We start from the raw sequence: 25,624 nt of genomic DNA on the forward strand, positions 1-25,624 counted from the left end.
CTTTTGGGATGATGAATCCCAAAAGCAAAAATTGCACTTGCAAAGGGCCAGATTCTCAGAATCTGGCCCTTTGCGAGCGCAATTATGCTTGATGAATCAGGCTGTTAATTCTTCAAGTTTGCGCTGCTATTTGTGCAAACCTGCTGCTTAATCGCATATTTGCACAGAGAATGTCAGTTTTTTCTTCCATCTGATATTATATATTTATGCTGTCTATTTTTATTCTTTTTATAAGATAAGATTTTACAATGCATTGACTATCTGCATGTTTTGCACAATGAATGGTATGACTCCTCAAATAACGCCATTTTGTATTCTTGCTGCTTGCTTGCATATTTGCACATTGAAATTCAGCCTCCCTATGAATGTCTCTATGAATATCTGCTGCTAGTATATTATATTATTATATATATTATGTATCAGTTATATATGGTGCTGCTGATTGTACATTTGCACACTCGCACACTTGCACATTTGCACAAATTAAGGGTTACGTGTATTATCCTGAAATTCAAATAATATGGTGAAGTTTATCTCTTGAAATATAAACGGCCTGAATAACGTTCGCAAAAGGAATGCTATTGAGTGCTGGTTAAAAAACCTTTAAAAAAAATTAAAAAAAGACTCATGTTCTTGATCTTGTGCTTAAATATGGAACGGTTCATATTCTATTTATGATCTGTTTTAATTCCCCAGTAATTAATTTGTGCCATAGAGAGATGAAATTGAATGCGACTATTTTAGCCACATACTGCATTATAAGCTCCTTCTTCTACATATCACTGCATCAATGGCCCAAAAAGTCACACTAGGCAAGAAGAACCTCACAGTTCTAAAACTAATTTTCGATTCTTGTGCTCGGTCGACTTGTCCAGGGCGCTTTTCTCTGGTATGGATTAGTAATGGCAAGATGCAATCATAACACTGTTCACCTCAGTTGCAAGCATATCCCTCCTTTGCATTTACCTTAACGAAACCTATGGTGATGTTAGTAGATTCAGCTCCTTATCAGCCTCTCATGCAATAAGATGGTACAGTTGTACTACATAGAGATTGATATGACAGCTATGATGCTGAACTGATTTCAAATGTTGCTTTTCTGGCCAATTCCCGGCATTTTATGCTAGTTTGAAGCTCTTTTGAAGTACTCGGGGGCAGCAGACTTGGAAACAAAAGCAACCCTTACAAGCATTTTCAAACAATCCGAGCGCACGCCTGCCTTTCTCTCGCTTTCTCGTTCTACCTCATGACCCTACTGTGGCTGTGGCTACACACCCCAGAGAGGCCCATCAGGGACCCGGTGCCTCTACAAAGCGCCCTCCAATGAATCCAGCCCTCAAGGGGAATGCCCAATAGATTCAATCACCAGCCCCACGTGGTGGTACTATCTGTTTTTTGCTGTACATTCTGTTTCATCTCCAGCTGTGTGGATAAAATCTTTCAAAATTGTCTCTTATCTAAACTCTTTTTGCAGGTCTCCATTGAGAACTTTACTTTTAACCACTTGGGGTTCAATGCTTTCTTCACAGTCTGGATGCCGATGCATGCATAGACTGCACCACCCATTTACCAAAGACAGTATACCTATCAGTCACGGCACAAGCAATGCCAAGCATTCAAGTATTACAGGTTATGACTTATCCTCTGGCTACTCCAAATCGCAGTCCACCACAGGCTTTAGGTCTTACTACTTCAAAGTGAGGGCAGGCAGTGCTCTCAGCTTGGGGAATCGCTGATTCCTCAGCTTAGCTCTTCTGACTGTCCTCTCCAGGATAAATGGAATAAATGCTCCGAGTGCTGGTAGCTGTTGATGTGCGACCTTCCAAGGTAACCTAAATGGTGTCTTGCAGGTGAGATCCAGTGTTCTCTGAAAGATTGCACTGTTCCTTCCTCTGGTTCACTTCTTCCCTGCTTGTGGGGTTAGCAACATTGTTTCCATCCCCGAAAGATAGTTTGTTATGGGTCTCTGCTCACTTGCTTCAGAGATAGTGAGGAAGAAATGCTTGAACTGATTTCTTTCCTCACACCAAGGCTCTAAACCAAGGGCTCTCGTTTTCTGCCCACGACGGGACACCCCCTCAATACTCAGTGGGGTGCCTTGACCTTCTTGGTCCCTATATCTGCCTCCCTTCTATGGGTTACTATGAGGCAGTAGGGCTGTGCCACACGCTGAATATGAGTGAGTCCTCTCCTCTACCCTTCTTCGCTGCCGTCAGCCTGGGAACACAGCAGTCGATACAGCAAGAAAGGGGCAATAGCTGCCAAATGGAGAAAGCAGTGATAATACCACCTTGCAATGGCTACTCGATATAGAGCGGTGTCAGCACCTGGGAAAGCCAGAATTGCAATTTCTCTAATTAAGCGACAATTGGATCGCAAAACTGGAGTGGGTGCTCAGAGCTCCTCATGCCCACTCTACACAGCTGCCACCTTCTCCCAATGTCCCCCACATCGACGATGCTGAATCTGCATGCTATGTATCTGTTAAAGTGCAGGATGGTAATCATGGTCACAAACCCCAGGGTAAAAATCTCTGCCACAGCAAGCTCAATTCAATAGTAGATGTTGTTTTGGGGGCTGACACAATCTGGGGTGATGTCATCAGGGAAATGAGACAAAGGACGAGACTAAGAAAAACAGTGAATAAGCCCCTCACTAGAATCTTGGAAGCCAGTCTACCATCCCCCCAATCCAAGACTGTTTGGTTTACTGTTAAAACACAGGACATTTCACAGTGTCTTGGAGGGAAGTAATGGTAGATAACTAGTGACAAAAAGAGCAAGAGATGGTAGAAATAGTAGAGAAGTTCTACTTTTTATTGGATCTCTCGTATAAGGATTCAGGTAGCAGCGGGCTGGAAGACTATACCGAAGCAAAAGAACAGTAATGGTCATTCCGTGAAACACATGGGCTCCGTAGATTCAGTATTCCACAAATGAGACTATTCAACTACTCAGCTGACGAAGGATCTCTACGGGCAGAGCAGCAGTGGGCTATCAGACTAAACTGTAGAAAATGAGCAGTCTCCCACTCTGAAAGCAATTTCTTAGTTAATTATTGCAAACAGGGAATAGACCCAGCATGACAGCCAGTGTACCAGAAATGTCACACTTAAATTATAGGGAGAAGCAAATGAGGAATTATTAAGGCAAGAGGCCCATTTCTGATATGCAATGGAAGCTGGAAGATTTTGAAAACAAACAAAGAAGAAAGAACCTTAGGGGCAGATTTGCAAGCCCATTGCGTAATTTTTACGCCGCTATTGCGTCACTTTCTGTGATGCAGCAGCATCGTAAAAATGCGCCCAATTTACAACGTGACGCATCTAGGGAGATGCGTCACGTTGTAAAGCCCTGCGTCACATTATACCTGCGTCAGGTATAATGTATGCAGTTCCCATGCAGGAAAGCTTCGTAAAAGTGATGCAGTGGAATCTATAAGATTTCACTGCGTCATTTCTAGGACGCCACTGCTTCAAATTCTTATGCCTGCTTGAAACAGGCGTAAGGAGTGACGCAGTGCAATGAGGATAGGCCTCCCCCTGCATGCTGGAGTTGCGTAGTGCTTGCGACACAACTCCAACAATGCATGACTTTTGTGTCAACACATGCGTCAGTATTTCTGAGACTTCTGTCAACACTTGCGCCATAGTGCACCGTATTGTAAATACGTTGCATCCATCGTGGCACAAGGGTTTCTAATGGTGGCACAGGGAAAGTGACGCATCTGTACAGATGTGTCACTTTCTTGTAAATCTGCCCCTTAGTGTTTTGATCATTCCAGTAGAGGCCAAGGGCGCAGATGTTCACTCGTTTATTATTCGAATCTTCAAATATGCTTTTCCTGACATAAACAACTGGGACCCAGCTTAACAGATCGAGTGCGCTCATAGATTCCTCTTAAACAGAGACAAGTAAAGCCTGACTGTAACCAATACCCTAGAGAGACTCTTGCCTTGTTTGGGGATTTTCCTCTGTGACAAAAGGTGTACCAGAGAACATGACTGGAAAAGAAAGTTCATGTTGAGGAATTTCTGCTTTTTATTAGACTGGAGGTCTAAGAAGGTAACTGCCCAGGTCAAACAGGATTACTTTAGAAGCCATCCTAGAGTCATTCGATGGTCATCCAACTACATTAGAAGTCATTTTCACACCATCAGACATCATCAAGCTCTTGAAGTCATCAGCAAAGCTGAGAAGCTGAGCCTGATGATTTGCGGATGACTTGAAAATGAGTACCCGATGACTTTAATAGGTGTCATTATTCGTAATGATTTAAGGATGACTTGAAAATGAGTATCTGATGACTTCAGAAGGTGTCGTTTTTCCTGATGATTTAAGGGTGACTTGAAAATGACTATCCGATAACTTTACGAGATGAGATGATCCTGATGACTTTGGGATGAATTGAAAATCAGTATCTGATTACTTCAAAGGTACTATTGTGTTTTCTATTAGATGATTTTGCTTCTGGTGATTTTAACAGGAATTGCTTGTCTATTTAAAGAGCATGTCCACCCCTTTTTTTTCAGTTTTCCTAGGAAAATACAAACTGTTGGATGATTGCCTGATTAATTGCGGATAAACGCAAAACAACATCTACGTTTTCTATTATACACAACTGAGCATACAATGTGCATACGTCATAGGTTATTTTTTAACACATTTTTTTATGTTTGTCACTTTCTCTTTGTACAAAACATGTAAAATAAGTATCCACTGTAAAAGGATCAATGTCTAACATTAATAAAGATGAACATTGGCCATTGTATGCATAGTCAATGAAGTTAAGGGACAATGAAGTATGAAAATATGTGGCAGGATAGACTAAATAACGTAACAGAAATAAATGCTGCACATTATGCAATCACTGGAGGCATATTATGCAGCCAAATCTTTATTTATCCATGTGATATTTATTGATTTGCACCGCAAAATAATACACAAGATGACAGAAACAAGCATTCATCAAACAAATACACAAATTATTAAATATTTAATTTAATTCACAAACAAATGCAAAAACTTTTTTTACTTTTAATGGGAAGGTTGAAGCTTTTCTAAACTCAATTGAGACCAGCCATTAGGTATACTATATTGTATTTGATGTACTTGCACTGCTTCACAAAATCAATGTGAGGATACCAAATGAATTATTTGCTGCACATTTATAAAAATGTTTTGATATCTCAGTTGTACATTTTGCTTCTATATTGATATGCACTTTATTATTTGGCCAACAATTCTGTGTTTTATGAGCAGTCTAGGACTCCTGCGTAGGTGTTGCGGACCCCTAGGTGTCCTTGGAGCACAGGTTAAGAATGCTTATCAAGATGATTTCTAATCAAATGTGCTATAAAAAGAGACGTGCATGTAGGAGAATTTTCTATCATGATTTTCCTTAATCTATTTCAAATCGATTTGGCATTTCACTTGCAAATGATTCATTTTCTACCTGAATGTAAAAACAGGCACATTTTATCATTGATAGCCTGATAGCTGTGATGTTGTTATCTACTACTACCAGATGAACTGGTTCCCTGATGTCATAGTATTCACACTTGAGTGGAACCATGAGAGCTAGGTTAACAGACACGTCTGTCTGCTTACACTGAATGAATCTAGTGACTCTGCCATAAGCAAACACTCCAGGTTCTGTTTCATATTTTATTACACTTTGGTCTCTCCTCTGAATACGAGTGTAATTAGAGCTGTAAACAAGAAGATTGCTTTGTTCTAAAAATATTTTGTTAAAGGCTACTACATCCGTGCCTAAAATATGAGTGAGCTGAGTTACTGCTATATATTCATTCTCTGTTAAGCTGTAAGGGTATGTAGAACCAACACTGTAAATGCATTTTTCAATTTTTAAGTATCGCTGTATCTTTCTATTATATGAACACATCATACTGTGGTCAAATTCAGCCTCAACACTATCAGGAGGCAAATGATTTTCCATTAACACAGGTATTACTTGTATCATATTTACTGCATCTAGAATTTGTGTTTCTATGCCTACTGTACCATGCACATGTTGTAAAAGAAAACCATTAAGATCTTCAAAAACAAAACAATTAGCAGTAAACAGAGGCCCTGTTGCTCTTACACTGTCTACTAAGTGGACCAATTGATGAACGTTCATTGTTAAAACATCTTTTTTCATGTAAATCATTAAACAGTTGCACAAACAAAAGTAAACACTGTTCTGCTATATTTAAATCTTCCTGGCTAATGTCATCATTTAATAGCTTATGAATTGCTTTCATAAGTAAACAAAAGTGTAAATAGCGTTATCTATCTAAAACATGTTTTAACACAGGCATTCCATAAAATAAAAGAAAGTTTCGAAACTCTGAGGCCTTCCAATATGGTAGTTCATCAACAGACCTTGGAACTCTACTAACGTCCAGTGTGGGTTTTATCTGTTTCAAATAGACATTAACTATTTTGACTTTATCATAAAAAGAGTATGAATGATGCTTGTATTCTTTAGTGAACCAGATGGTCATCCACAATTTCATAATGCCACTGCAGACACCATGCATGTAATCAATCACAAACGATCTGGTTACACAAAAATGTTTCAAAAACATGAACCACATGGGACCTTTGATCCCTCTTACACTGTAATCAGAAAGTCCACTCTCGATATTAGCTATTGCACTGTTTACATCAGATTTAATAGTATCGAGTGTCCTTGGTGGGCCTTTTGGGTTTTCAGCATTGTAAGGAAATACTCTACTGTGCCCTTTTCCTGAAACAGTCACTTCACCCTCTTGTAGACAATGCCAGCACCCAAATTTCCCATTAAACTGGGTACTGTTTGAAACAAGACAACGAGCTGTTAAATCACATGTGATTGTCAGAAGTGTAGCATGGCAAGTAAAACTACAATTGTTATGATCTTGAAATGACACTCCACTTTCCAGCTGTGCAAGTTCCTCATATAATGGTTTTAAGAAAGACCACATTATTGGCTTTTTTGTGGAAACCCAAATACCATACAGTAATATATTTTCACGCAGCTTTCTTTGAGATACAGGCAGCTCATTTACCATTAAGTACACTGGCCACATTGATATTTTAGAACTTTTAAATACAGGAACACCATCTGTGTTCATTGCAAATGAAAGGCTGTTAGGGTTTTTCAGGAATCCACTCTTGAATAAATCCAAATACATTTCCCCATCATATACATCTTTCATTGTTTGTTTCTCATTCTCCATATAGTGATCAAATCGATGTTTCCTTACCTTTTCTGTAAAATGTTTCCGCCTAAACATAGTCTGTAACTGTGCAATTAGGCTATGTTGAATGAAATAAGAGACTGAGTCACTTTGAATCAAATCTTTCAAACAATGTTGGTTAGGACAGGTCTGAGTGTTTTTATCAACATGTGTATAGCAAGTGGCACAATAGTAAGTAATATGTGGGGCCTTAACACTTTTTTTTATATATTTGTGAAGGTGATACATAGTTTTGAACATTCTATTATCACGTGGCAAGAGCAAATAGATAAGATTCAGCATATAGCCAGCTGCCTCATCACTCAAGCGAAAACGAATAATAAAGCAACAAAGCAATAGTATGACCACCCCTAAACATTTGTTGGAGCCCTCAAAAATAGGTGTTGATTCATCTGTGGTATTAGTTTGATCAGAACAAATTTTAATTTCTTCGTACTCCTTTTGAATGGTATATCCAACTTGATCCATAAGTTGTTCAAAACCAGAATCCGAGTCATTAATTAAATCATCTTTAAGCCGAGCATCCATTTCACCGTTTAAGCTGCTACAAAGTGTATCCCAAACAGCGTCAATTGGATCTCCATCTGTGTCATCTACTGGTGGGGTATAATCTGGTAATGCTGTACTGTTGTCTGAATGCAATGTACAGTGCTCTGCAGAAGGTGATGTATGAAGAACTGTAACAAAAGAAAATATGTTATTGTACATTTAGTAAGCAAAATATGTTTAATTTGATTGTAAATGTATTATGTGTCAGTAACCAAGTACATTTTATGTGGCAGAAACTCAATGTGGGTTGATGAGGCCCTTCATTTTTGCAGGTGATGCGCTTTCAAACTATACACTTTCATGCCTCAAATTGTTAATGCAAGCGGTATAAAAGAGAGTATATAATTTCATACTGTACCTGTGGGGATACTGTCATCTGCTGTGCGTGAAGTCTGCAAGGATCCTTCTTTTACTTTCTTTGGTGCTGCATATTGTATAATGTTGTCATCTGCTTCCTTAATGAAATGTTCTGTCTACTCTCATACAGAAAAAGACCAATTAATTGAATTTAGCACTTATAACGTGTAGCACAGGACTTTTTGCAACTTCTAAAAGTCAAATCAGAGAAGATAGTTTGGTGACTTATTCGGTTAATAATGTATTCTCAAAACTGGACAATTTAACTTTGTGATCACGTTAAAATTACTGCGCCATTTAATTGCAAAACGCATTGTTTTGTCTCCGCAGAACATGAATTTGAAGCCGATTACAGTAATATATTAAGTGCATAGACAACATTTACTTACTTACTTACATGTTTCCTCTATTAAGGACTTGCCTAACTAAACAATCACACGAAAGAAATCAGCCGGGTACATCAAAAATCATGCAGATCAGATCATTCTCTTTCCAAGGAAGCCTCTTTGACACTGCTGTCTCAAAAAGAAATATGAGCCATCTGAAGTACTATTAACTAGATCTTAGTGTCTATGTTTATTGGACAATTCATATCACCTTAATCTCTAAACACAAACCTCATTGCAATTCGAGGCAAATGTCCAGTTGAAAGTGACTAGTGTAGAAAGCAGACTTTAATATAATTGTCATTATAAAAGAGTGTCTTCTGAGGTTACCGGCCGCTGTGAGTAAAAATGTTTTGTAGATTGAAGTGTCCTCTGAACAGATTCAGTGTAATGTTTTATAATGTGCGCTTACCTCTAATAACCATTTTTTGTATGGCCCACGTTTCTTTCCTTTTCTAAGTTGTCCTCCTTCATTCACTTGCATCATTTTTTCTGCTTCCAATAGTCTTGAATAATTATTTGCACATTCAACGGATGTACATACTGTGGAGTACAGATTGAAACACTTTAAATATGGAAATTGAGCTGTGGGTCTTTCGCGCAGAGACAATACTTTGAGTTCCTCGCCTGGTATTATTCCACTTTGACTTGGCATTTAAAACTACTTGGTAAACAATGAAGAGAGAAAGGGTATTTGCCAGTACAGGCAGGAATGGGACTCCCTGTCTGTCCCCTGAATATATAGATAAACAACAATAAGGGAGTTGAACCTTATGGGTAAATCCCAGCCTCAATAGAGGGCAGGAAAGTAAGTGTGTTAGCCACAAACCAAAACAAGCATTGAAAATGCAATAGGTCTCGCAATAGAAAAGTTTGACCTTTTGGTGTTGCAAATGTATTTTTTTTTGTTCATATTTTTTCAAATTATAAAAGTATTAATTTTGTTTTTTGTAAAGGGAATAGTTATACATCGACAAAATGTTACATTTTGGCATTAGTAAAGTTACATGTTTAGTTTTGTCCTTTTTTACATGTATTGATGTGCAAACTCACAATTTTGTGTGAAATGTTATAAATAAAGGATAGTGACCTAATGTTGTTTTTAATTTTTAATGGTAAAAGTTTTTACATGTAAAAAGTGTCTTGTTGAGTGTCTTGTTGAGTGTGTGGTTGTGTGTGTGGTTGTGTGTGTGGTTGTGTGTGTGGCTGTGGTTGTGTGTGTGTTGTTGTGTGTGTTTGTGTGTGAGATTGTGTGTGTGGTGTGGTTGTGTGTGTTTGTGTGGTTGTGTGTGTGTGGTTGCATGTGTGTTGTGTCTGTGTGCTTGGTTGTATGTATGTGTGTGTGCGGTTAGAGAAGGATGTATGTGGAAGAGAGCAGCAGATCAGCACAGCAGAAGAGAACAGGGAGTTAAAGAAGGAGGTGGGGTGGAAGAGTGCGGGCGGTAGAGTAAGGGAGGTAGAGTGAGGGCAGTAGAGTGAGGGCGGTACAGTGAGGGCAGTAGAGTGAGGGCGGTAGAGTGGTAGAGTGAGTGCGGTGGAGTGGTAGAGTGGTGAGGGTCTGTGAGAGGGTGTGTGAGAGGGTGAGGGTGTGGGAGGGTGTGTGAGGGTGAGAATGTGTGAGGTTAAGGGTGTGTGAGAGTGAGGGTGTGTGAGACTGAGGGGTGTAAGGGTGATGGGGTGGGTGAGGGTGTGGGGGTGTGTGAGGGGGTGTGAGGGTGATGGTGAGGGTGTGAGGATATGAGGGGGTGTGAGGGTGAGGGAGGGTGAGAGGGTTTTGATGGTGAGGTTTACAAATACCGGGCTTATGTAGAGGAAGGTGGCACCCGCAGGGTGGGATTGCTGCACGGTGAGGCGACGGGGCCTGCGGTTCGCTTTAGGTGCTTGTTAAATGTAAATGTATTGGCATTTATATAGCGCACTACTTACCCGTAGGGTCCCAAGGCGCTTCGACCGCTGCGAAACCCTTCCTGGCTTCCCTGAGAGATGGTCCCTTAATGGGTATCTCCAGGGTGAGACCAGGCATCCCCGGCGGTCTGGTGGGGCTGTTAGTGAAGATGAGGCAAGCTAATGCCCAGAGTTGCCGAGTGTGATCGCTGATCAGAGTGGGCACCGAGGCGAGAGAATTATCGAGTCCGCTGACCCTGGTCCAGAAACCTGCCGCGCCGGGAATCGAACCCTGGTCCCGGGCTGTCCTCTGCTCTCGGGTCTGCCGCCTCTAACCAGTGAGCCACACTACTTCACTAGGGGTAGTTAGCACTATGCATGCATTCTGTACAACCATGAGGGAAACACAGAGCAGAATAAACACTGATAAAAGTGCCCCCACATGAACAGCAGATTATTTAGTCCCACGTGCAACAGAGGAGATGGGCACGCTGTCACATGTGTAGAACACAAAACACGCGTCCGCTATATTTCAATGTAAATACAAAATAAATAAACTAGGGTGAAATCATTTTAACAAGCGCAAAATACATCCCCATCCCCCCATATCAGCCACCATTCAGTTCCACTTTTATTATTCCCAGTAAAATACAATACTAAAATCACCTTCAAACTTGAAACATTGAAAATAGCAGTAAATCTAATTAGCATGCATGTTAAAGTATGCTCCACAGTTGTCCTAATCGGCCGGCTTTAGTGCTGGTGCAAAAGTGTTTTTGACATCTTCTTTCACCTCTTTCTCTGTAGATAACTCAACTACCAACCTCCAACAGTGCCCCTCATCTCTCCGTAGCCACTCCCCCTCACTGCCTACTCCGCAGTCACCCTAACTACCACCCTCCACCAGTGCCTCTCATCTCTCCGTAGCTCCCCCACAGCCCATGACCTCCTCCTCAGATCCCCTCACTGCCACTATCCACCAGCGCCCCTCATCGCTTCGTAGTCTCCACCCCCCGTGACCTCCTCCTCAGACTCCTTAACTGCCACCCTCCACAGGTGCCCCTGATCTCTCTGTAGTTTCCCTACCCCATGACCCCTTCCTCAGATTCCCTCACTGCCACCCTCCGGCAGTGCCCCTCATCTCTCTGTAGTACCCCCACCCCATGACCTCCTCCTCGGATTCCCTCACTGCCACCCTCCACTAGTGCCCCTCATCTCGCCGTTGGCTCTCTCTCATATCTATGCCATTTGTTGTATAGCGTTACTCATGAGTGTAGGGTCTCACAGTACTTTACATAACAGCACACATTATACAGAGACAATAAATCAGTCTACGGGGAATGTCACATAAGCCAATGAGGATAACAAGGTTTAGAAATCAAGTCATCCACAGATGGTGGGCAGTATATTATACAAGGGTTTTTTTCTGGAGAAGCACAAACTCAGGATTTAAAGAGTATATAGTGGTTGGGGGTTGGCTTTACAGATATAAAGTTATAACTGCCCAAAAAAACTCTTTTTTGTAACATTCGAATTTTGAAAGAATGGAGAAGTTCTAACTATATCACAACACAAAAATAAAATGTTGTATGCAGCTCTTTGATGATAGGTCAGTCCGATAGTAACTTCTAAACTGCACACAAGGATATCTGTGAAAGAGGCAGAAACCCAGCTACACATTCAGTTAGTCTGAATTTAAAAAGTACCAGACAAATGGTTGCTCGATCTGCAGCAGGATCGTAAATCATCATTTTAAGAAACACTGCATACATCGGAAACCCTGATTTCCCACGAGCACCTCGAGACGATGCTCATGTGGAGTCAGCTTTAGGAGCCAATCAGATGCAACTGTTTCAATAAGGAAAAAAACAGCTAGGCTCAGCGAGAGGAATTCAAGGCCCTTCCTTGCACACCATATTTACCCGTTACATATTATTTACTAAAAGTCCCCACAAACAAACTGAAATAACTTTTTTACAGAAACGCATCAAAACCTAATGCCTGCCCGCGCTGGGACTCGAACCCGGGTCCTCGCAGCAGCTCTGCGCTCCCTTAACTGTTTAATACACATGCAACAATTAAATACCCAAAATGTTAACATTGACAGCATGCTTGCGCTCACCTTTAGGCATATACCTGAAGTAATCAGGTAGGCTCCCAAAGACTACGCACATCAGGGAACGCCGGAAGTGACGGCATTGGTCTGCTGCAAGGACGAATTCAGCGAGGGTGCAATGGCCATAAAAAGGGCACAATGGATCGGCTTATGTCTCTTTATTTTCAAACTTGGCCTTCTGAAAGCAGTAAAACTTGAGGGATTCCACATTTTTTCAGGTAAGACATGCTGCAGCTGAGGTCCAGCTTACTCGAGATATAGGCTCGTGCATCGACAAGATAGCGCGCGCACGCCAGTCAACGCACCCCCCCCCCCCCCGAGCTGATCGAGACCAGTTACCCGGATTCTGCAAGAGCAGGCTCTCCGATCGCCTAAACAAAGAGCAGGCGCTCATAGACCCGGACCCTGGGGCTGGGTCCTGCCAGTAATGTGGTCTTCTAGTCCCAGTGCCCCAGGGACTAGATTTCGTTTACAAAATAGCGCATGGTGTGAGGCCAGTAAATCTAGGCTCCTTTAAATATAGAGCGCAAATGGAAGGGAAAATGCACAGGCGCAGTGCAGGCTCGAACCCGCATTTGATACCTGAAAGTCGATTACTGTAACACTAGGCCACAGCGTTTCCCTTTTAAAAACGGCTCGAATATTTAGTATAAGTGTGGGTTGCTGCGTGTTTCACAAACACATTACACCCATTGACAAAGCCAATAGCCCTGGCTTGTTGTAGGTGTAATGTTCAGTCTTTGATTGCCAGATCAACCCCAATTTTGAGCTTGGTCCTAGTAAACAGAGCAGGTACAGCTCCTAGGCTCACGAACCCTGGGCTTAGCGCTGCTGGGTCCTGCCAGTGATATTAAATGTTTATGTGGCCTTCTAGTCCCAGTGCCCCAGAGACTAGATTTCGTTTACAAAATAGTGCATGGTGTGAGGCCAGTAAATCGCGCCTCCTTTAAATATAGAGCGCAAATGGAAGGGAAACTTTTTGAAAAGCATAGGCACAGTGCAGGCTCGAACCCGCATTTGATACCTGAAAGTCGATTACTGGAACACTAGGCCACAGCGTTTCCCTTTTGAAAATGGCTCGAATATTTAGTATAAGTGTGGGTTGCTGCGTGTTTCACAAACACATTACACCCATTGACAAAGCCAATAGCCCTGGCTTGTTGTAGGTGTAATGTTCAGTCTTTGATTGCCAGATCAACCCCAATTTTGAACCTCGGTCCTAGTAAACAGAGCAGGTACAGCTCCTAGGCTCACGAACCCTGGGCTTAGCGCTGCTGAGTCCTGCCAGTGATATTAAATGTTTATGTGGCTTTCTAGTCCCAGTGACAGGGACTAGATTTCGTTTACAAAATAGTGCATGGTGTGAGGCCAGTAAATCGAGCCTCCTTTAAATATAGAGCGCAAATGGAAGGGAAACTTTTTGAAAAGCATAGGCACAGCGCAGGCTCGAACCCGTATTTGATACCTGAAATTCGATTACTGTAACACTAGGCCACAGCGTTTCCCTTTTGAAAACAGCTCGAATATGTAGTATAAGTGTGGGTTGCTGCGTGTTTCTCAAACACATTACACCCATTGACAAAGCCAATAGCCCTGGCTTGTTGTAGGTGTAATGTGAAGTCTTTGCCTGCCAGTAATGTTTATGTGTCCTTCTACCCAGTGCCATAGAGAATAGATTTTGTTTTAGGCTTGGTGTAATGTTACTTGCGTTTTAGAGCACATGAATGGACAGAAGCAGCGAAATACTAGTGGGGCAGCACACTATGCTAAGCACAGATTTTAGGCTTTAGAATTTGTTACGTAATACATGGACCGGTTCCTTTTTTGGTGACACCTTCAACCTCACAGTATGCCCCAGTGTGCACATTTGTGGTGCCAGATGCATGTATATCTGAATGCATACTGCATAATAGCTTAGTGTATTTGTATAAAGACGGGCTGCAAGGCCTGTTACACCCACCGAGTCGGGGTGCCTTCATCACTGCTGCTGCATAAATGTTGATGTGTAGTTTTACTTCAATTCAAGGGGATATGCCTCGTATGGCCAGCTTCCCAGCAGGTTTTTAAGTCCCAATATTTTTCTAATTAGCCAGCTGGTTCTGAGCAAACAGGAGGCTGTGTGTTACTAAGGTAGAATTAAGTTATCAGCAGTCAAATTATGTCAATTGTCACTTCTATTGGGGAGGGTGGGTATTTACAATAAAATGTCTGATTTTTCAAAATTGGTAACTTCACGCTCTGACAGTTTTTTATTTTAACACTTTCTGTCCTCTTCCTGGTTTCTACTGGCTTCCCAACTTCTCTCTTTGCTCCTGATGCCTTGAAATACCTGGGTAGGGTGGATTAGTGGAATAAAGCATCATGATCAAAGGTTCAGATTGTAGTGGGTCTACTCAACCATTGGCCCTGCTGAGGAGGGCAAAATGAGTAACATTGAGTTGGGCAATGATAAACATGTTAAGCGGCCAGATACCTCTGGGTGAACGTGCACTTTACTGATGCATGTTATGTTGAACTTACATGTGGTCGGTATATGATGCTTTGTGCATGAGACCACTAGGAACAACTTATTTAAGTACTTCTATAGCATTTCCCACACTGTCTACAGTCTCCAAATCTCTTTGCTCCTCTCGCCTTGTGCATATGGTGCATATATATGTGAGCTCCCTTGCCCCAACTACCTTTCATTCCCCTTTCTTCCAAGAAATACCCACTCTAGCTTTTTTTCCCCGTCAAACAGCATCAGAAGTTTTCCCGTAGTCCTATGGGCTTTACAGTGGTCACTTTCTACCATTAGAAGCATGTGATTTAATGGATGAGATGGGGCATGGTTAATGGTGTGTACAGCTGTATTGCGTTACCAAGCAGTGCCAATTTAATTGCTTTCTGCTTGATGACAATGAGTCCAATTATTGCAGCTCCATAGGGAGCTGCCTACCATTATATCATATGAATGTATTCCCTTTACCACATAATGGCTAGGGCGGTCGACCTCGAATCTGGGTAACTGGATTAGAGTCTCGGCAATGACTCTGAACATTCTGTGATTCTGGGCAAATCGCTTCATCTCCCCATGCCTAACAAAATAAAAGACTACAAAAAAATGAATGTATCCTCATGTAATGCAACTGGTACTATGTTAAGCGCTCTGATATCCGATTCCGGTCAAGTTCGCGCTAAATAAAACTCTGTAAAATATATATATTTATTTAAACTGCATAATCAGGCTATTTCCTTAGTGGCCTTCAGTGAATGCTTAACACTTCTTTGCATTGCAAAATCTACGCATATTAGTTATAAATTGCACCAGGTCAGTGTACTTTTAGTGATTATTTTCTCAAACTAAATATGTGAAATAGTTAGATATGCTTTGTATGATACGTCTGAAACTTAAATCAGCCCCAGGCTAATTCCTGTTTTTTATATCTAGCAGGGCATCATCATGTTTTCATTCAACGTCCTATTTTTCGCTTGCGATCGCTCTGTGTGTGTTAGAAAAGATGGAGACTTTCTGGTTTTGGACAATTCCGGAGAAGTTGTTTGTAAATGGCTGGTAGAAAATGTAGATGAAGCTGGTCGGACAATCACAGAAGAGAGAGATTTTATAGCTATGATTCTTTTCCAATCATCTGGTAAGCACAATAAGTAAATTTTTATATTAGATTGCAACTGCAGGATAATGGTACTAATTACCATTATGACTCAGTAAAATCCTACATTTGGGAATATGTTAATCCAATAATGGTCAGTGAAAATGGACATGCATGTCCTTACATATGCCTTGCATTGCTCTCCAATGACAAATGTACCACTTATGAAAAGAGCAGAAACTTTTAGCTTGTGGCACTACTATAAGGCAGCCATTTGTGGATAAACTATTTTACTTAGGCAACGTTTTTCAGGAGGTTCAAGTTCAGGCTTACAATGTGTACTGTCTAATAAGGAATACTTTCTTTGTTATGGATAGATTATACATGTCCTTTAATTTCAATACCTGTTTATTTATATATTCTGGCTAGCGCTTGAAGATATATTGCAAGTGATCAATGTGTTATCTCTGTTTAGAAGTTTATATATAAAATGTGTTCTTTTTTTTTTTAGTGAAGAAACAGTATCTCACGATTCTAAATATTTGTCAAGACTTAATTGCAAGCTATTCTGGCCCAACGGAGGGCCTAAAACAGGTGTTACTTCAAAGGGCACAGGAGGAAAAGCAGTTGATGATGGACTGTGGCAATCGGGGAAGCGCTGGAAAACTTAAGAGGGTGTTACGTGAGCTCCAAGAGGAAGAAATTGCAGAGAAAAGATGCAAGGACAAAAAAGCCAAGCAGAGTGGTCAGGATTACATAAGAGTTGCTAACCATACTCATGCCGAAAGCACAGCTTCTCAGCCTGGTGATGCGAGTTCGCGGATGAATTTGCAGAAACTTGAAAACCTGGCCCTTTTAGCAGGGATGGCTAGTGTCCTTCATCCAAAATCTACAACTAAATATGACGGAGTAGAACGTGAAAAAGAACTTGTCTTGGAGTCCCCACTTAAAGCCAAATATAAAGGGCAAAAACGTGCCTCCCTTTCACCACCAGGCCAGTTAAAACCCAAAAAAATATTTCCTACACAAAAGCTGGCTGTTTCGAGCAATGGAGTAACTCCTACTAGACCCTGCAAACAAGATCCTAAAATGATGGTACACTTTGCACAACATAGTTTGACACCACATGGTTTTGTGGCTAACGGCTCACATTCACACAGCCCGGCCTACAGTGACTTTCCATCTGCAGTAACGCCTGTGGATGTGAACCGTACCCCTTGCCATGAGGATCAATTTGAAAGCAACGGAAGCTGTGACCATAATGTAAGCAGAGCTAAATGAGTGCTGCCATTATACACATTTGCATATTGTTAGGCCTGTATGCCAGCCTTTTTTCCTTTGTGAACGTAACATGCCTTTTGTTGCCAAAACCACCTAAGTTCTACCAGTTATCTCTGCAAAAAGCCTTCATACTTATTTAAACATTGAATTAATATGGTGCATTCATTTCCTCAACGATAGGGTACATATACCTACCTATTAAAATGTGAGTAAACAAATAGAAAACTTTTTGATATGATCAGTATAAATGATGGACTAATGGTTGCTTTTATTTATTTTTTAATCCCTCAGGACAATGAAGAATCATTTCATTTGATGACGGAGGAAAGTCCATCATTCAACACTGGGGTATTTTTTTTTTTTAAAGGTACATAGGAAATGGCATTTCCACTTGTATGAACTAATTACGATTTGCTTTCTCTCTAAGGAAATGGTATATAACTCCTTGTCCATAATTACTGAAAACGAAAGCTTTTCTGTTGGCCCTGGTTCCTGTCAGGGGTGTGTACGGTTACAAGCCGAAAACGAACACTTAAAAGGTGCGTGCTTCATATTCTACCTTTCCACGTAAACTGCAAAAAATTCCCAATAATAATCCTTTTTTTTCCCATCCAAACACATGCATTGCCAAAAAGTATGCTTGTTAAGTGTATATTGTATTTATTATCTGCTGCCTTTAACAAGTGTATTTATTTGATTATAGCACAGTTGCAAGGCACTTGCAATAGTGAGTTGGCTGTACAGTATTTGCAAGATGCGCTGTCTGCTTTGACCAATCCACGGAATGTAACAGATACCACATCCTCAAAAACATGCAGTCGATCATTCACTGTACAAAAGGTATACTTTTCTTTGCCACTCTTTTAACACAGTTAAAGTTTATATAGGACAAACCTTGTAGATTTCCTGCATGAGGACTTTGAAATCTTTCTGCTTGCAATGTTTTTAAGTATGGCTGATTTATACTCCTGGAGCTAACATAGCAAATATTACATTGTTAGCCTTGTACCAGATGCCAAATCAAAATCAAAAACCCGCAATCTATGCATATTTTTGAGATTGTAACCTAACATAATGGCAAATAGTTAATAGTTGTGTTATTTTGCAGACTGATATGCAGCAGTTGGTAAAGGACTCAAACGATCCTTCACGGTTCAGAGATGTACTCGTTCCAAAGAGAAAATTGCACAAACTCTTGGAGGAAGCCAAGTCAGCGCGGGACAGTGCAGGTTTTCTTCTCAATGGCATCAGCGAAATACTTTTTTCTCCTAAAGAACTTGCATCTGCAAAAGGTGTAATGAAGGCTCGTGCTGGAACAGCAGTCCTTGACGAGGAGAAGGTTGGTGCATTGTTTGGTAAGATATTACAAATGTTCAAATTAACATTCAGTCGAGCTGGGATTGTGACAATTCATTATACATTGTGTTGTATGTTTGCATATGTGAGGTTGTATCATAATTGAATGATGACTCCATCATTGCTTAACAGCTGTCTGCAAAAGAACAATAAGAGCAATGGGGGTGCCTTGTAATTTCTTAACAGTTTGTGCTGATCTTGTGCTACAAATGGCAATCAAATCTAGCGCAAAGCCTTGAGTTGGGATTTCATTTGTAAATCTGTAGGTCCAGGTGTGAGGTTCTCAAACTGGATGAATGAGTGATAGCAAACTGCACTTATAAAATATACTGTGCTCGCAGCTTTTATTTAGACCGGATCAACTCCCTAATAATTAGATCAGTTGGTCCTGGTCCTAACACTTGGTTGTAAGCTCCTATTTTGATTTCTGGTCACTATGCTAGTTTCTTAGACGACTGTTTTCCAAATATGATAATTGCAAGTACAGTTTAGACTCACCCTGGCTGCCTCAATGAAGGTTTTGTAAAGAAATCTGGCACTGATTACTTTCTGTTTGCAGAGGAAGCTTGCCCGCGTCTAGTGAACAGGACTATGGCCCATGCTTGTTTCAATGCATCTACATTTGTACAGTCTTTATCAAGTACCCCAGCATTTCAAAAGGGTGAAAGAGCAAGAGAAGACACACTGCTACTTGGGGCTAGAACTGTCATTGGGGACCAGAGGCTCATAGTTCACAAGGGAACTTTTTTTTTTCTTCATCAATGCTTTGCTCTAAGCTGTGCCAAACTTTGACCAAGTGGCCTTAATGTTTCACTTAGGAACCATGTAACCCTAACCATATCTCATCTGGCAGACTGTATGAAATAATGGAATTGGAACTTTTGATAGGCAGCCCAGCCGTATTAAATACCATAAATAATGGTGGGAACATGATACTGATGTATGTTATTTTGTTTTTCCAGAGTTTATGAAGTCTGTGTGCAGTGCCAACGGCTGGTTATCACTGGACAACAGAAGTATGAGAAGAAAGCTGGCTATAAAAATCAGCAATGCCAGAAGAGGATTAAGGAAATCTCCGCATCTAGAATCAAATCACGAAGTTGCTGGTTTTCGTTGAGCTATTTGTTCTTGTTGCATTAGTCCGGCCTTTCTTCCCCGAATCTTATTTTTTTTCTGGACGTTTTCTCTTGTTTGGTATCCTGGCTCCTGTGGGGCCAAATATGTGCTTTAGATAAATAAAATTACATTGAAACCTCCCTTTTGATAATTTTTTCCTTTACCACTGTTTTGTTTAGTGTTTTGCAAATGGTCACCATGTCAAACAGCGTCCGATAATGCTCTGTACCTCTAAATAAGGCAAATCCCAGTGAGTCAGGAGTATGGGAGTAGTGGCACATGTTAAGCTGATCTGAATGCAAAGGTATAACATTGCTGCAGGCCACTTCTTTTATATAAAGGTGCTTGTGGTATTTCTGCAGCACAAACATAGTTAAAAATAGCAACTTGTATTTTATACAAGTGTCTACCTCTCACTTTAGAGTTTAAAAAGTAATCTTTCCAATGAAGGACAAAAATTATCTGAGTATTAGGACCAGATTTAGAGACGTTTTTTGTCTGGTTTGCTTGAGTTTTATAATGCAGACCTGATTCAAAATGTTCGGGATTTGCAAACAAGAGCAAATTGGTATTTGGTACAACACATCCGAAATGGGAAAAGTTTCACTTTTGTATACACATAGTATTTTGGGGGTAATGGAAGGGTACCCTTCCATTACAAAACCTAAACTAGACTCTCGCAGACAACATTGCATTATAGTACTGGTACTGGCACTGGCCAACAAACTGTGAGAACTGTGTGTGAAGCGAGTAACACTGAACCACATCGACCATGATGCATGAGGTAATTCAGCTGTGACGTGTCAGCAGGGTGCTCCAAATCCCATTGAACATTGCATTATAGTGCCAATGTGTGGGCATGGTTCTCAGCTGCCTAATGGTGCAGCGGTGCTAGTGAAAGAATTAGACATGACAATTTCCTACTCTCCTAGTGGCACCCTGCAAGGCAATATTGGCAGTCTGGCAACGTGCTCCTAACATGGAATTGTCAAGGTGTAATCCAACCCGTAATGATTTATTTGTGATCCACAGGCATACTATATTAATTAAATTATCCTTATGTAGTCATCATTTAGTAATCCACACATTCTTTAGTTGTCCTTAAATAATCCTGAGTAATACATGTTCATTTTTAAGTTGTCATTAAATCATCCGAGAGTAATCTACACTCAAACTGAAAATGTCATAGGACCATTCGAAAGTAATCAATAGCCATCCTGAAGCGGTCATAGGATCATCCAGGAATAATCCACACTCATCCTGAAAATGTTATGGGATCATCCCAGAGTAATTGACTTCCATCCTGAAGCGGTTATAGAATCATCCAGGAATAATCATCAGTCATCCTTAAATTGTCTAGAGCCCATCCAGGAGTCATTCTCACTCATCCTGATGTTGTCAGTTAGTCTTCGTGGAGTTGTAAAAGGTAATCACTCCCTGTCAGTGAAAGTCATCAGAACACCATCCTAGCGAAGTTTTTGTGATTACAGTAAGAGTCATCAGAACACCATCCTAGTGTAGTTTTTGTGATTACAGTAAGAGTCATCAGAACACCATCCTAGCGTAGTTTTTGTGATTACAGTAAGAGTCATCCCATTTAAATAATCAGCCCTGTGGGCAGACTTCAGGATGGCTTGGGATGACGTGCCCAGGAATGGCTGGCTGAAGTCATCCAATGACTTCAGAATCACTCCAGGATGATCTTCCTTATTGACTAGGGTGTATTAATAGATCAACCTTTTGCGATCCCAAAATTGTCAAGTGTTTCTCTTAGTTTTAAGCTGTAAAAATACTTTAAAACCTACATCTTCACATTAAAGCCCAGGCTTTCCTAAACTCCCTGGTTTCACAAGTATTTCGGACATATAAAGCACTCGCCAGCTGCCCCCGCTGCATGCGACATGCCCGGGCACAGGCCTTGTCGAAGACCTGGCCAAGAGTGGGCCCGTCTGCGCCCGGAGGAGGCTGGGCTCGGTCATCCCCTCTCCCCCCCACACCACCTCGCAAGGATACCCTCCTCACTGCTATATGGGTGAGTCTTTTCCTATTTCTCCAAGTCTGACTTTTAACTTAAGCACAGCTTCGCAGGAGCCTCTCTCAATCGGCAAGCGCAAAGCTACTGAGGATCTGTCAGGGTGGGGTAATAAAAGCTCAAAGCTCACCCTTACCGACCCAGGTGATAAGCCCCTATGCCAACATAATGCTTGAGGACATTGACATTTTAATTGATGAGGCCCAAACACTTTTGGGGTTGCTATAAAGCTAAAGGTCAGAAGCAAGGAAAAGCTGCTGGCAAAATCACTCCTATATTTGCTAACAAGATGAAAAACAAGCATTTACAATGCAATGGTTTCGCCTTTGGAAAAGTTAGAGCTATTGGCATTGCTCATGACATTTCTTTTGTTTTTTTACGTATAAATAAATGGCATTGTTATTTACATTGCAATAGGTCTCACATTTGTTGGAGTTGGAGCTACTGGCATTGTAAATGGCAATGTTTTTTATTCACGCTTTTTTGTTTGCAGTGGAGTGATTTTTTTTAAAATGCACACTGTACCATATTATAAGCTTTTATAGCAACTATACAGTAAAGCTATAGCTATTTTAACGTAAAAGGGTGTAAATGGATGAATACAAATACAAAAAAGAATCTTAAACTGTATGGTGGAATGTATAGCAGGTGACAGAGACTACCGATCACAACATACGTACTTGAAGTGATTGTGGGTACCATATGTAATAAAACAAGCACAGCCAGGTGGCAGGGAAGCAAGCACAGCCAGGTGGCAAGGGAGCAAGCACAGCCAGGTGGCAGGGGAGCAAGCACAGCCAGGTGGCAGGGGAGCAAGCACAGCCAGGGGAAGGGGAACCAGAGGGCGGGGGAGCAAGCACAGCCAGGGGGCGGGGAAGCAAGCACAGCCAGGGGACAGGGAAGCAAGCACAGCCAGGGGGCAGGGAAGCAAGCACAACCAGGGGGCAGGGAAGCAAGCACACCCAGGTGGCAGGGAAGCAAGAATAGCCATGCTTGGCTATTCTGAACAAACCATTGGTATCCGGCCTGCCACTCAAATGAAAACAACTCCCAGAATACCTTCTATGAGCATTGGTACCCAGGAACCTGCACTAGCCTAACTGACTTGATAAAGTAACAGTGACCAAGTGGTCTCACTAGTGGTGTGACACCTTGAGCCAGTTCGGACCTTTTATACAATCGCACTTTTGACTCTGGGAATAGTGAGTCGACTTGTGAGTGCAGTATGCGGCTACAGATCCCTACGCACATCGCAACAGCTGGTAAACGTCAGACAGTATAGTGCTACCTATTGTGTGTGGGAAGAGGGGGTGCACACTGGGTAGCTGTTAAGCGCCATCCTACAGGGAGTGGGCCGGCAGAGCGAGGGCTGTAACATCAGATCGAGTGTACAGTAATAGGACCAGAGGGCATAAGCTGGCATGGGGAGGCCAGGATGCAAGAGTCAGGGAGAGAGCTGCTTATGAAAAGCGAGGGTACACCGAAGGCCTGCCTCAAAGGTTAGAATCTAAAATAAAAATAAAATACAGATATACATTTGTGTCAGACCTCTGATTTAGAAGGGGAGGGGGCAGAAGGCGCCCTGTATTCTCCCCCCCCCGTTGAAATGTTCAATGAAAGGCCTGCTTTGCTGCACTGGGCCAATATACACGAGTACAGCCTGGACTGGGGAACCATGCCACGCCGGGGTCGCGTGCGATGCCGTAGATGCGAAGGGAATGCTGGCACGGCGGGTTCAACCAGCTTCTGAGGCAGCTCTTCACGCAGCTTCTAACAAAGGTTGGGGACAGTGATATCATATTGGACAAGCCTGTGACGTGGCACTGGCTCAGCATATTCTCTCTTTTAGGGAAAACCCCACAATCAGGGCTCGGTGATGATGCCGGCTCTGCGCAGTTAACCCAGAAAACACCTGCAAACCTCCTTCCACGTGCCTGTGGTGGCAAAGCAGTCATTGAATGGCGTTTTCGTCTGTGTACGCGCACAACACCAACACAACAACAAATACACAAATAAATAACCGTAATAAAAACAGGGGCGAGTTGTTTCAACACACAAAAACAAGGAGAAAATAAAGACATTTCCTTTGAAAGAGTCAGCAAGTGCTAGGGTAAAAAAATGAATTTAAAAATGTGAGGGAGTGGAGGACAGAATGGGTGGCGAAAGAAGAAAGGACCACGCATGGGAGGAGAACGGTGTGGAAAATAGAGGTCACGCTTCAAAGGTGTAAATGTTATATATTTTCTCAGATAAAATGTTTGTCGAATATGTGTGTTAGTAATACTTCACGTAAAGTCCACTTTACTTATCACTGGAACATGGTCAACTGTGAAAAATCACACTAATAACATATTTTATAGAGTGCAATTAAGATTGTGAAGACATATTCAATCTAATTAATACAACATAATGAGCCGTTTGAAAAATAAACAAAGAGAGCAAATTACCTTTGTCAAAACTTCAAATTACTCATGCATGAGACAACCCTCAATTAAAAAAAGCTCTCTGGAAAGCATATTGGGATTTTCTATGGAGCAAAGTTACATTTTTAGTTCACATCTAAAAAGTGGCCAACAATTTGTTTACACCCTCTATATAAGACAGCCTAGTTATATTCAAGTAATGGAATGTTATGATTTTGGTGGGCAGTAAATGTTTAAAATGGATCAATGTTTTAATCAAATGTAACTTATATCCAGAAAGTCAGCAAAGAAATTAAATTTTATTTAAAAAATGGGTCTAAAGGAACCACTACGTTAATACTTGTAACATACAGACAACTTACTTAAAATGGCACCCAGAGCAATAGAAACGATGAACATTAAAGTGAAACAAATAAAGATGCCCTGATAAGAACCAGATGCCATGTAACTCTGCAGCCAACTCTTTACAGTTTGATGATTGCTTGGGTTCTTCAACTAGTTTGTATGTGGAGATGGCACCAAGAGTCACTCACCAGCCAACTCTGCACCAACTGCCACTGAAAATACCAGCTTGGGTAGTGCCATTCCTGAGCTCCAAGAGGATTGCCAACCATACTGGGCTTGTACTCCCCGTCCCCCTTGGACTGTATAGATAGCATAGATACTTACAGCTGGCACCTATTACTGATATTTGGTACCCTACATCTGTTATTTAAAGAACTGTAAGAATAGGACTCTACTGTAAAGGCTGGGAAATCCAACAAAAGTTTCCTTATCTCTTTTCTTGCCATTACCCGACTGCTGATACCCTCTACATCTAGTGGCACAAACTACGCCCCCCGTTGCCCTAGAGGCACTTCATTAACTGAACACCTAAATGCTTATCTGCCGTTGATGTGATTCATCTGCCTGTGCTAGCCTTCCCACCCATTTGCACAAAGTGCCATGCACTGCCAGTGCTGCTACTCTGCCCAGTGGCCAGGCCAATTCATATGCAAGAGTTTTTGGATCTCTACTGTGCAACGATCATTTGACTAAGCGGTTTAAAAAGATTTTGGAATTTTCCTTGATATTACGTGGTTCCAAGGAAAATTCCGGTCCAGCTTCTCTCACAGGCTTGTAGCTTTCTTTCTCAATTACTGTGGTCCTCCCTCCTCTTCAGAGTGTATTCAAGTTGGTGTCCCCTCCCTTTCTATCAACGCCATATTTGAATTAAATCCATGGTCATTCGAATCATCCTGAAGATCTTTTTCTGTATTGGGCATTTTGCTGACCGTGCTGGTTGCTG

The 25,624-nt window shown here is 41.4% G+C and overlaps 1 protein-coding gene and 1 pseudogene across 2 annotated transcripts; one reads left to right on the plus strand and one right to left on the minus strand.

Annotated features, from left to right (window-relative positions):
- Positions 1-5,271: 5,271 nt before the first annotated feature.
- LOC147751636 (uncharacterized) lies at positions 5,272-9,062 on the minus strand (annotated as a pseudogene). The gene is made up of 3 exons (XR_015300074.1): positions 8,951-9,062; positions 8,154-8,268; positions 5,272-7,923 (listed from the first exon to the last, which is right to left on the minus strand). The product of XR_015300074.1 is annotated as an uncharacterized LOC147751636 (transcript).
- A 6,918-nt stretch (positions 9,063-15,980) lies between these two features.
- On the plus strand, positions 15,981-19,882 carry LOC147751637 (uncharacterized). Its single transcript, XM_086939019.1, has 7 exons — positions 15,981-16,170; positions 16,640-17,391; positions 17,701-17,757; positions 17,837-17,948; positions 18,113-18,249; positions 18,518-18,764; positions 19,728-19,882. Exons 1-7 carry the CDS (start codon positions 15,981-15,983, stop codon positions 19,880-19,882), a joined length of 1,650 nt encoding a protein of 549 aa, XP_086795145.1.
- Positions 19,883-25,624: the final 5,742 nt, after the last annotated feature.

This window comes from Lissotriton vulgaris, chromosome 1_1 (assembly GCF_964263255.1).
Source record: "Lissotriton vulgaris chromosome 1_1, aLisVul1.2, whole genome shotgun sequence".
Taxonomy (NCBI): domain Eukaryota; kingdom Metazoa; phylum Chordata; class Amphibia; order Caudata; family Salamandridae; genus Lissotriton; species Lissotriton vulgaris.

What these genes read in the sequence shown, in the direction of transcription:
- LOC147751637 (XM_086939019.1), top strand. Translation starts at nt 15,981, where the DNA reads ATGTTTTCATTCAACGTCCTATTTTTCGCTTGCGATCGCTCTGTGTGT. An exon ending in GTCCATCATTCAACACTGGG is followed by an intron (nt 17,758 to 17,836) that starts GTATTTTTTTTT and finishes TTTCTCTCTAAG; the next exon opens with GAAATGGTATATAACTCCTT. An exon ending in GAAGGTTGGTGCATTGTTTG is followed by an intron (nt 18,765 to 19,727) that starts GTAAGATATTAC and finishes TTGTTTTTCCAG; the next exon opens with AGTTTATGAAGTCTGTGTGC.